Here is a 12,560-nt window from a genome sequence, read left to right as displayed (position 1 = left end):
ATGGCACTCCAAATCTGCCATGGAGGAGCTGCTTCCGGGTGGGGGGGGGCGTTTAAAGTTCCAATAAGCAACAGCGGGGAGAACGGAAAGAGATGCTCCGTACCTCAGAGGAAGTGGAGAGCGAGTTTTCGATGCCAAAGCTGTTCTTGCAAGGAGGGCTCTTGCTGATACTCAACGAGTCGCTGTTGCATGCTAGAGGGAAAAAGAGAAAATCAGGAAGCCTCTCCAGAGAACATCTCCACAGCTGCAGAGCACCTTGTATCTCCAACTTAGCCAAGCTTAGCCCTCCCTATCCAAGGTGACGGCTAAGAGCTTCTGGATCACACTGAATGTCTTGGGTCTGTGCCTCTTTCTTTTGAGATATATATGTTGTTGGCATCTGACTGTCTCAAGATACAATGGAGTGCGCCTCTGGGGATGAAGTCAAGGTGCTGCATTAGCTGCACCAAAGTGACCTCTCCAGGTACAAGCCTGGGCAGTGTGTATGGAGGTCCTGGGTTGCCCAGACAAGACTCTCGTCTTGGCCTCACTGATATGGTCCAAAGGACAGCAGAACAATACGTTTGGCACCAGCTTGGCTGCAGGAGTTGCCAGAAGGAGGCACACAAGGCACCATCCAACCATCTTAGGGACTTCACTGAGGATTTGTGTAGGGTTTACTCCTTAGCCTTTTCTTCTCTCAAAGATAACTTGCAAGGCAGAGGTGGTTTAGGATCAGAGTTTTCCTTCTCCTAGATGGGTTACCTTCCCAGGTTGATGAGCCTCATCTGCCCCTCACTTCCCTCTACAGCATGTGCAGAAACCACCATATATGCTGATTTCTGACACTCCTTGTCTGCAAAGTGGCTGAGGAACCAAAAAAGGCCAAGGTGAAACCATAAAGTTTTGTTTTGTTGAGGAGGAGCTGAAAACCCTCTTAGTTAAGATTAAGGAAAAGGAAGTTGAGGGACATAAAAGCACGGTATCCCATAAATGGGATGCCATGACTGGAAAATGTCCTTGTCAGGAATTAAGAAACAGTCAGGCAGGGCTTAGGGGAGAGTTCATCTCCATACCATTGGAGGCCAGGATGTACTGGGCCTGGCCTGCAGGGCCGTTGCTGGTGGTGACCACCGGGAAGGGGACAGAGAGCTGGACGTTGAGAAGCTGCAGGCGCTCCTTCTTAGCCGCCAAAGTCATGATCTGCTCCTGGAGGCGCTGGTTCTCTTTCTGCAGCGAATGAAGGGCCTTGAGCATTTCTACAACTGCAGAAAACGTGGGTGGGAAGGGGGCCGGGGGGAGGAGAGACAACGAAGAAGGGCCGGGAGTGGAGAGGGGTGGGGAGGGAACAACAGTGACACAGTTAGAGCATACACGAAAGGGAGGAGGCAGTAAAATAAGGAGCACAATCAATGAAGCCAACAGGCTGCCCATAATTCTCTGCCCTCTGATTTGCACAGAAAGGAGCCCTCATTCATTTGCCTATTATATTTTCACCCCACCTTTCTTTGAAGAAGTGCTGGGTAGCACACATTGGACCACCCCTGTCCCCCTTTGCAACAACCCTGTGGAGTAGGCTGGGAAATAAATAAGTGGCCCAAGGTCATAAAACATTCTTGGCTTGGGGGATGCGTTGGAACACAGGTCTCCATGGTTTGAACCCAAAGCTCTAACCATCATAGCACACCTGCAACTTGGGGCCCTACACTCCATGATGGTCAGGAATGAGGTCAAAATGTCTGAGAGGTGTGAGGTCCGATTTTCCAACATTTGCATGAACCAACAGTTTGGGACAAGTGGTTCGTTCATTCTATTTTTTTTAATAAAGGAACCTCTTCTCTGCGCATCTGCTTTGCTTGTTGACATATGGCATCAGAATGCCACCTCCCCACCCCCAAGCAAGCCTTAGCAGGGGAAGTTTTCTGCAGCATGGAGATTGCCTGATGGGAGAAGTATACATGAGTGAGGTTTGCCCCCATCCTTAGCCCCTGAGCAAAGGCAAACAGTTCCACAAGGTCTCCTGCGACTCACTGTTAACACCGGCTTCTCCATTGCCCTGTTTCTCCAGGAGCTGCTCAATGTTTGGTGTAGCCTGGGGAACGTTTTCCAGCTGCCCGCTGCTCGTTGATACTGTCTGGTCAAAGAGAGTGGGGAGGCTGCTGATGGGGGACCTGAAGAGGGAACAGAGTGGTGGGGAAAGTGTTGTCAGAATGGGATGGACAGTCAACACACCTCCTAAAACAGGCTATTAAGTCCATTTGTCTCATGTTCAGAACTCCACATCAGCTGGAAGACTGTGAGATGTAAAGAAGTTCAATTCTGCATGTATTATGAAGATTCCATATGTTTTTGCTTATTTGGCATCACCAGCCACAGAGAGACACCTTGTCAACACCCCCTGTCCTGCCATTTCGTTGCACCTGAAATTTCACCAGGCACTGCCTATTCAAGGGTATCTTCTTAGAAAAGCTACTCTCTCCACATGCAATGAGGATTTGAGAAAGGAAACATGTTAGTTACCCTGTCATGCCCCCATTGGTTTTGTCTTCCCTATTAGTCTGTTGTGTGGTGCAACACTATCTCTGGATGATGATGATGATATTATTATTATTATTATTATTATTATTATTATTATTATTATTATTATTATTTTATCCTTGCTAGTTAAGCGGTGCATTTTTTCCTTCTCTCCCTCCGCCCCGCCCCCAATGCAGCATTTCAGGCAAATAAACTTACATGGAAGAAAGACTTTCTTGTGGTGATGACCCGCGGCAGACAAAATTACAGTCTTCCAAATCTGCTTCTGGAAGTGGAAATATATAGAGTGGCTTAAAAAAATTATTTACAGACAACCTCCCCAACACTACCCCCAAACGCTTGATACGGCAGAAGACCTGACCAGACATGATGCAGCACTACTGTTTGTTCAAACCCAGATTCTGTACTAAAACCTGCTGCTTAAAAGCCTAGAAACTTTTGCCCTTTTCTCCAAGGACACTCCACATCCAGTATCAAAGAGGGAGGGCATCTGGGCGGGCATATTCTAGGGAAGTAAGCTTCAAGTAGGGATTGAAGTTTAGCTCTCCCTATGCCTCTGTTCTGCTTGTTAAAAAAGGACTCCCAGTTTTAAAAGGGAAGACCACAGTTTATAGAAGCAGGTCTACCATTGTGTCTAGGCCTGCAAAATCCCTGGGTGATTTGCCACATTAACATAATTTTGCCCAAGTGAATTCAACCCTGATATTATTTATTATAATCACAGATCTTATAAGTCTAAGTTCTCCTCAATTTGGAGTTTCTCAAAACTCAGCTCCCATTTATTTCTGCATACCCACAACTGTCCTACACTCAATAGTTACACAGTTAACATTCTACACTACATGGTCTTACACCTTCTGTGGATTCAAAACAAAGCCTCTGAAACCTTCCAGTTAACAACTGAAAACGCTCAGTGCAGCCATAACAACATAACCACTTCCTGTCTCAAGGAATGGTGTTACTCCCACATGCCACCAGATGGCAGGCTGGTGCAGTCACTGTGTCTCCATAACATGGTCTCTCTCTTTCACCGCGCATGCGCACGTATTTTCCCAAGGGTTCCAGGTCATATTTCTGAAGCTTGCCTGCTGTATTTATACACCAAACAGCTTGGTCTTTGTAAATGGCATGTTTTCATTTTTCTTTTTTTAAGGAGTAAACGTGAAACTTTTTTTCCTAGCTTACCCATCACATTTCCCCTCGTGTGTGGAAACCTTATCAGATCTAAAGACTTTGGAACTAAGCAGCAGGGGGAAGAAGGGAAGGAGATGACCTTGTAGACAAGTGTGGCCTTGACTTTCAGAAGGACATTCTATAATGAGATCATTTCAAACTTTCCGGTTTGTGTACCTGTCCGGTTGCTTTCAGATTGGTTCATCAGAGGATTGACCGACAGCCCAGAAGTGAGGGGGCTTCCAAAAATATGTGAGGAAGGGAGACTGAACGTAGATCCTGCCAGGGAGAACACCTGCAGAGGTGTGGACAACAAAGGAAGAAGGGAAAAGAAAAACAGCCATTTCATTTTAAGAGTCATCTTTTCCAAACTTCTGATCAGAGCTTAGGCTGGTACTGAATGGATGAGCGAAACAGACAGGCAGCAGACAGATGACATCTGGACCTCTGTCTTAAAAAGAAGCTTCAAAGCATTTCAGTCTCATGTGGCTGAAGGGACACTTCATTAAAATGAAACCATTTTATTTCTGCAGGAAACGCAGGTGAAATTGGTGCTGCTGGTGGGGTACCTGGAGGCATGTAAATTAGCCAGAGACTAGAATAATAGGACGAGGGTGGCGCTGTGGTCTAAACCACAGAGCCTAGGGCTTGCCAATCAGAAGGTCGGCGGTTCGAATCCCCAAGACGGGGTGAGCTCCTGTTGTTCGGTCCCAGCTCCTGCCCACCTAGCAGTTCCAAAGCACATCAAAGTGCAAGTAGATAAATAGGTAGCGCTCCGGTGGGAAGGTAACCGGCGTTTCCGTGTGCTGCTCTGTTTCACCACAGCCCGGAAGCTGTACACCGGCTCCCTCAGCCAATAAAGCGAGACGAGCTCCGCAACCCCAGAGTCATTCGCGATTGGACCTAACAGTCAGGGGTACCTTTACCTTTAGAACAATGGGGAGAGCTTCAGCTTTGGATGCTGAATCATCAGGATGGAATTATGAGAGAGCTTTCTGGATTGCTGCTTCAGTTCACCACCATCAAAGAATAATAGCATTTGTTTTGCTTTTACTCGGGAGACAGCAGTGGTTTCAGAGTCCAGTTAATGAATGTACGTACAAGTTGCAAATCAAAATGAGCGCCTACATTTACCGTGAGGGCTGCAGACCAAGAAGAATGGCACCCTTGACATTTCTCACGCAGCCTAGCATGGTAAGGTGCACCCAGCCACTTGAATACTGCTATTTGCCAGCAGGTTTTCTGTATTGCATATTCCAAGTTAGCCCACTATAAAGCAGCAAAATTGGCAAGCAGCAGGAGCAGCGTGCCTGAACAATGAGGACTTGGGAGTTACCCAGACCCTGAGAAGCAGCCACGCTTGTTTGCTTCACATTTTACAAATCACGCTCCACAGAGGTCAGTCAAGCCCTAGGCTGTTTCTGTTTGTTTGATGCCTTTTAACTTCTTTACCCTTTTACACACATCAATCTTCCCCATCCTGGTGCTCTCCAGTGTTGTTTTGACCACAACTCCCATCAGTCCCAGCCAGCACAGTTGTCCTTTTGAACGTACCCCATGCCAGAGTGGATGGCACAAAGCACTGGGAACTTAACCACCACCCCCCTCAGTGCACAGAAATGACTTCGAGCACTGATGCTTGAAGTGCTTACCTGGGTTGTGGAGACGGAGGAAGAAGAGGCGGTTGGGATGGTGCTAGCGAAGGGAGAGCGGGTGAGCTGGGGAAGCGACGAAGTGCCTTGATGAGCCAGGAGGCTGGAGGAGAGAGGAGTGCTACACACTGTCCGGAGCACCCCGCCTCCGTGCGAAATTGGATCTTTGTTGCTTGTATAGATCCCTGCAGGAAGAAATGAAAGCAATACTTGAAAAGAGATGGCCAGGCACCAAGGAAAAGGATGTCTATAGCTGCTTGTTTCGAATTCCCACGTTGCCTCTGCTCCTCTCTCTCAGGATGGTTTGACAACCTTTCCTTTCCTTCTGCATCCTCCCAAAACAATCCCTTTAGGGCACGCCAGTATTGTTCCCATTTTAGAGAATTGGACCAACTGTGGCTGAGGGTTTTTCCAGTGCACAGCATAGCACCAAGCACAGCAAATGCACCTCTGTTACTTGCCTGATATGTGGGGTCCAGATAAGGCATTCTCTCAGCCAATAAACAGCCAGAGCCGTGGTGCAAAGATCCCCCCTTTCCCAGAGTTGACCTTTTTTTAGGGCTGGAGGAGGCGGGCAGCGGGAAAGAGGCGGAGGCTGGACGCGGATTTGTGCCATGGTGGCCATGGCAGGCAGCACACCGAGCAAGCAGGCCTGTGCTGAGCGAGCAAGGGCGCGTGCGCCGCTCCTGCTGAGCCCACGCTCGGCGGGAGTGGTGCACGCACCCTCACTCACTCACTCAGTGTGCTTGTTCAGTGTTCCCTGGACTCTCGTGTGGCGCACTCCAGAACTTGGCGCCCCGCACCACTAGCCTCAATGGGTAAGACGGGCCAGTAAACTGCAATGTTTTGATTCTGGAAATGACATTGTTTCCCCCAGCTATTCAGACCAATGTGGTCTGGAGTGCTTTCTGGAATGGACAGAAACCCTCTGGACAGTATTCATGAGATTACCGATGACTTAATTATACAATTCCTGCCTTCAATGCCCAGTTCGTTTGGTGACTCTTAAGGGCAAAGACAGATGTAAGGTTTGTAGAGCAATGAGACTGATCTGGAAATGCCCTCATTGCATCTAACCCAAATGGAACCATTTCTCTCCAGAATCAATCTCAGAACAAAACAGTTCCCAGAAGCACGCTGTATACAGCATGGCTGGCCTCCTCTGACATCACCAACAGCCTTTCCTCCACCCCCAGAGTAGTTTTGCATAAACACCAGGAAGAGTTTTCTAACAGTTGACTAAAAATAATATTATAAGAGCTGTTTGACAGTGGAACAGACTCATAGAATTGTAGAGTTGGAAGGGACCCCAAGGGTCATCTAGCCCAACCCCCTTGCAATGCAGGAATCTCAACTAAAGCACCCGTGACAGATGGCCACCCAACCTCTGCTTAAAAACCTCCAAGGAAGGAGAGTTCACAACCTCCTAAGGAGGACCACTCCACTGTCAAACAGCTCTTGCTGTCAGAATGTTCTTCCTGATGTTCAGTCAGAACCTCTTTTCTTGTAAATGGAAATTCTAGGATTCTACAATTCCATCACCATTACCCTTTAAAAACAAAAACAAAACAGTGGATAACATTTCTGTAGTGCTGGGGTTTTTTTTTTGTGTGTGTGTGTGTGTTTTTAGAAAAAGAACTACATTCTGCATGAACCATGGCCAGAGAGCCATAAATGACAACCTAGCCTAGAGCTGATTCACTGCTATGCATGTCTGCCAATTCAGTTGTGGTGCTGAGAGAAAGCCAGGCTCATATTGCGGCTGAAGAATTCACTGCAAGCTCTGTTTTCCTCCCCACCAGACCCCATACATAAATCTTCACTGTAATACTAGCTCAGTCTGCCAAAAGGGGACTTCCTTGCAGGTTGGGTGGGAAGCTGAAACTGAGTAGCCTCAAGTCAAAATGAGGGGTAATTCTTAGTCAATTTCACACCCTCCCAACCCAGCAGCCAGTTTTTAAATTCTGCTCTCTTTTTTTTGTGAGTTCCTGGGGTGGAGTCAGGGATTGGCTTCTCAGGTCTTGTGCCTTGAGATGCAGGCTACAATCCGAAACATATTTACCAGGTGTAAGCCCCACAGAACACAGTGGGACTTGTTTCTGAGTAAATGCACACAGGATTACATTGCATGATAGTTTCAGCCCTGGTGCCCCCAGATAGCTCAGTTGGTAGAGTATGAGATTCTTAATCCCCGGGTTGTGGGTTCGAGCCCCATGTTGGGCAAAAAAATCTTACATTGCAGAGGGTTGGTCTAGATGATCCCCGTGGTCCCTTCTAACTCTACATTTCTATTATTCTTTTTGCAAACCAGGAGGCATGTACATCATTCAACCCAACAATATACAGCCAAAGCACACTTTGAACTATTGGGCTGCATCCTGGCCTACTTTACAGGGCTGCTGTAAGGACTACAAAATAGTGTATGTGATGTGTTGGAAAACCTGAATATTCAAAAACTCTATTAAAAAACTATTTAAGTTGTACTATTATTGCAATACAGAAGTCTGGACAAAAGGTGAGCTCTGATAATTAATGGGACCCAGGCAAAAACTGTTATATTTGGAAACTACCAAAAATGTTATTCAGATGCTGACAGCTTTTAGTGCTTTTCAAAATTAAGTTTTGCCAGCTTAATTTTAACTAAAGTTGTCAACAGTTGCATGCGCTTGAAAACACAGATCAAGGGAAAGGAGGAATCCATGTGCCCGTTTACAATTCCTAAACTATAGTTAGTATCAGTTCTGCAATCCTGAGGCTTGAGAGATACCGTATTTTTCGTCCCATAGGATGCTCCGTCCCATAGGACGCACCTAGTTTTTTGGGGGGGAAATAAAGGAAAATTGCAGAGCGCCCCTCGCGCCGGGCTGCAGGCTGCTATCCGCAGCGTGGGGAGTTCTGCGGGAACTCCCGCAGGGCTCCCCGCGCTGCAGATGTCTGCCCGGCACGAGGGGCACTCTGCTTCAGGGTGCCCTGCGCGCTGGGCAGCAGGCTGCTATCCGCAGCCTAGGGAGCCCTGCGGGAACTTCCGCGGGCTCCCTAGGCTTGCTGATAGCTTCCTAAAGCCTGGAGAGCCCTCTCGCTCTCCAGGCTTCAGCGAAAGCCTGTATTCGCCCCATAGGACGCACACAGATTTCCCCCTCATTTTTGGAGGGGGAAAAGTGCGTCCTATAGGGCGAAAAATACGGTAGTCACTTGCTTGAAGAGAGTTCTAAATTTGACCTGCCCCTCTCTTAGTTCCTTAGTAATAAATTACATATGCACAATTCCACTCATCCAACTGATTCAATTTCACTCAAAGAACGAGGTGGATCCCAGGGTCTCCTGTGATGGCCACTTTTATGCACCATGTACCCGAATTGTCCATGCTAGAAACATAAGTGTCTAAAAACATGTTTGACATTGGTGCATGCTTCAGAGATCTCCCAAGTGTTAGCACATTCCACCTAGGAATATCCTTGCAGCATGTCCCTCACAACTTTGAGCCACATGAGGCTGAAGCAGCCTGTAGCAATAGCCTTAGGTGGGAGGGCAAAATCTAGGAAACCCTTAGGAACCTTCTCTTTCCACTTACTGCCTACCAAACCCTCTTGCCTTCAATATTTGCAGATTTAATATTGATCTAGGTATTTGATCCAGCCCACCACAGCCCAGCCACCTTGCTGAACTGAGAAGAGAATACACCTATTTCTCGAATCCATATTGGCAGATGAGAAAACTACATTTATATTCCACCCACCTGGATGACTCTTGCCTAGGTAAGCAACCAGCACAAGAAGCAGAAAATGGGGACTGGGAGGGGATGAGAGAGAGAATGGGAGAGAAAGAAATTTAGCAAATGGGTAGGTATCTGCTGGAATCTTCACTTCCATTTAGGATGATGCCGCCAGCACTCTAAGGGACACTCTTTAGACCAGAGCTTTCCAAACAGTGTGTTGCAATATGTTTGTGTGCCGGCTAGAGTGTGTAGGTGTGTCACGTGAACGCTCCTCCCGGGGCTGGTAAGAGGTTAGTTTAACCTCTGGTTTGCTAGTAAAACTGAATTATTATGTTGCAAGATGATGTGTGTCTAAAAAGTGTGCCACCAACATGAAAAGTTCTGAAAGCTCTGGTTTAGACACTTGCGCCTGCTAAGTGTGCACTTGCAACATCTCTGTCGGCCACCGAAAATGTAATGTGTGAACGCGACAACAACAAAAAGCACGTTTGCAAGCACGCCTATCGCAAGAAATTCATCAGGGAGCTGGTGCTGGCTGCAGCTGTGTGAGGAAAAATTCGCCCTTAGTAGGCCTGGATTACGGGTTGACAGGCAGACCCACCTCACGCAAAAAAGGCTGTTTCCTTTGAACTCAAGGGAGTGAGGGAAACAGGGGAGGAAAATCCGTATAGCCTGAGGTTACGATTATGGGTAGGCGTGTGTGGCTTGCAGCAGCTCCTCCCTGAGAAATAATTGCATCCTGGTTTCTCTTTCTCTTCCACTCCGCAGGCCCCTCCCCTGCCCCAAAGCAATGAGAGCAAAAGGCCGTCACCAGGGAATGACACAGAGCTCAGCTACGCCTCCTATGCCTCCCCTTCCACCCTCTCATCTGTCCATGTGACCTGAATAGCAAGCCAGCGCAGAGATGAGAGCATGCCAAATCAGCTGTGCCCAGGTCAGGCCTCCCACTTCCTTCCCCTTTAACCCTTTTTTGCTGATGCTGCCCCTTCTTTGCCATTAGTGTCACTGCCAGGAAGGTGTTGCTGGTGGGATTTTTAAAGGTTTTTTTTTTTTTTACAGTGCCTCGCTTCCCGACAGTCTCAAACACACACACAAGGCGTGTGTTGACGAAGCACTTTTGGGAACGTCCTTCAGCGTGTAATGGGATCGCTACTTGGCAGGGAAATGAAGTGCAGGTGTTGCGATTCCACTCCACCGCAATGCCGGGATGCTTGGAAGCCGGGCTGCTCTGCCACGAGGATGTGGCTTGGGATGTGGGCACCACAGTCATGTGCATTAGCCCTAGTTTGTGTGCAGCGTTCATCACAGGGTGTGGAGGCTGTAGAATCGGGATTGGGACATGGAGAAAAATAAGTTCGTGGCCCTAGAGCAGCCTTTCTCAATCATCCCTAGCTAGCAGGACCAGCGGTCAGGGATGATGGGAGTTGTAGTCCAATGACATCTGGGGCACCAAAGCTGAGAAAGGTCACCCTAGAGTGACCATGGGCAAGTGAGGCCAAGGCTCCCACACCCTTAATTCTTGCTTAGAAGAATTTCAGCAGGGGATTTCAGCAGCTGCAAAATGCATGCCGAACAACATCTGCTGAAATCCCCTCTCCTGCATAGGTATCAGTGCCCAACCAGTTAAGAGTGGGGGCGAAGGAGGCCAGCAGTAGGTGGCGCCAGAGTCAATGGCAGGCAAAGCCAATGAATTAAGAGTTTTGCTCCAATCTTCCTCCTTGCTGCAAGACTATGGAGACAAGAGGAAGCTGCTGCAAGCAGGAATCACCCCCCACCCCAGTGGATGTAAGTAAGAACACAGACAGATGAGAGCTGGCTGAGACAGGTGGGGCTATGTCCCATTTGCCCTGGTGGTTCAGTTTCCACTGATAACTATTAAAGGTGTAAGAGCCCTGTTTTATTTTTCACCAACCTACACCCTCCCCAGCTGCTATTTGGCATGGGAAAGATGCTGCCACTGGTGCCAATGACAGCCTCCCTTCCATGTCAAGCAGCAGCTTTGGGGCGGGGGGGAGGGTTTCACAGCACAGGGGAGTGTTAAAAAAAAAACCACCCTCACAAGTATGGGGAACCTTTGCCTCCCCCAAATGTTGCTGAAGTACAATTCTATCATTCCTGGCCACTGGCCACACTTGCTGATTTGTAGTTGTAGTTCAGCAATATCCAGAAGGCCAAGTCTTCTCCACACCTGGAATAAAGGAAGAGGCAAAGGCTGACATGATGAATAGGCCTAGATACAAAGAGTCCGCAATACAAGTGAGCAACAACCGGCACAGCTACTGCCTGAAAGCACAACTGGAGTAACACTAAAGGACTTGGGGAAGAATAAGCATATTCTCTGGGGCAAAGAAAAACAAACCCCTCATTTTACAAGGACATATCCGACTCTAGGCCATGTTTCTATACACATTTCCACCATTGCACAAGTGCTGCAAAACAGATTCCATTTCTGTTAACTGAGAAGAGGGTTCAAGGAACAGCACAGAGCTCAGAAGGACCACCCTCCCAGCTCCTGGAAGTCCTGCTTGTGGTTCAGCAGCCTTCTGGCTTTTGAGACTAGCAGTGCAAACATCTTTTCTGCTGCAAGCACCTGGCTCAGGAAGTTGAGATGCGCTGTGGTTTGCTGGCTTGTTGCACTCGCAGAAGAAATCACACTGACACACATCACGGGTGCCTTGCCACAAACAGTGCAGGAAGCGGCTCTGAGATTTCACCAGGTAAGAACATAAGAAGAGCCTTACTGGATCAAACAGAAGGGCCAGCTAGCCCAACATCTTGTTCTCATAAAAGCCAACCAGACCTAAGTACAATAGCACTATTCCTCAGTTCTGATTCCCAGCAACAGGTCTACAGAGGCATACTGCCTTCAACAGTAGATGCAGAACACATCCATCACAGTTGGCAGCCACTGATGGCCCTGTCCTTCATTAATGTGTCTTTTAAAGCAGTGTTTCCCAAAGTTGGGTCTCCAGCTGTTTTCGGACTATAATTCCCATCATCCCTGACCACTGGTCCTGCCAGCTAGGGATGATGGGAGTTGTAGTCCCCAAACAGCTGGAGACCCAAGTTTGGGAAACACTGTTTTAAAGCCTGAGATATCGCAAGGTAAGGACAGCCCTTCTGAATTAGACCAAAGGTCAATCTAGTCTAGTATCCTGTTCTCTCAGTATTACTATCCTCGTTGCAAACCTTATCCTCACAGCTACTAAGGACTTGGATGGCGACTGGAAACTTAGGGTTGATAGCACCTTTGCTACCCTCAAAACACACACAAATTTCCCCAGCACTGCGGTGAACACCGATGGCGATGGGGTAATGAGAAGTTCTGCAACTTTTTATCACAGCTTCTCTGGCACGGGTTATATTTGGACTTCGTCGACTGTCTATTGGCTAGCATGCATGTCATCTCCAACACACACACACGCATACAGATTTGCCTATAAAAGCAGGCAGCTCATCTGACACATAATGACAGAGGCGAGACTGAGGCTGTTCAACTTGCT

At 47.9% G+C, this 12,560-nt stretch overlaps 1 protein-coding gene across 6 annotated transcripts in view; it reads right to left on the bottom strand.

Moving 5' to 3' along the window:
- Positions 1-12,560, bottom strand: part of MLLT6 (MLLT6, PHD finger containing) — an 89,381-nt gene that overhangs the window by 5,872 nt on the left and 70,949 nt on the right. For 5 of the 6 annotated variants that reach the window (XM_079949346.1, XM_079949344.1, XM_079949348.1 and 2 more), the window contains exons 11-16: positions 5,343-5,527; positions 3,868-3,985; positions 2,716-2,782; positions 2,011-2,150; positions 1,056-1,244; positions 104-192 (exon numbers count right to left, since the gene is read on the bottom strand). In XM_079949346.1, coding sequence (XP_079805472.1) covers positions 104-192; positions 1,056-1,244; positions 2,011-2,150; positions 2,716-2,782; positions 3,868-3,985; positions 5,343-5,527 — 788 coding nt within the window. The remainder of the gene's footprint in view (positions 1-103; positions 193-1,055; positions 1,245-2,010; positions 2,151-2,715; positions 2,783-3,867; positions 3,986-5,342; positions 5,528-12,560) is intronic. The other variant, XM_079949347.1, reaches the window with a different exon arrangement.

Source organism: Podarcis cretensis (genome assembly GCF_951804945.1).
Source record: "Podarcis cretensis genome assembly, chromosome: 13".
Taxonomy (NCBI): domain Eukaryota; kingdom Metazoa; phylum Chordata; class Lepidosauria; order Squamata; family Lacertidae; genus Podarcis; species Podarcis cretensis.
This window is presented reverse-complemented; position numbering and strand designations above follow the sequence as displayed.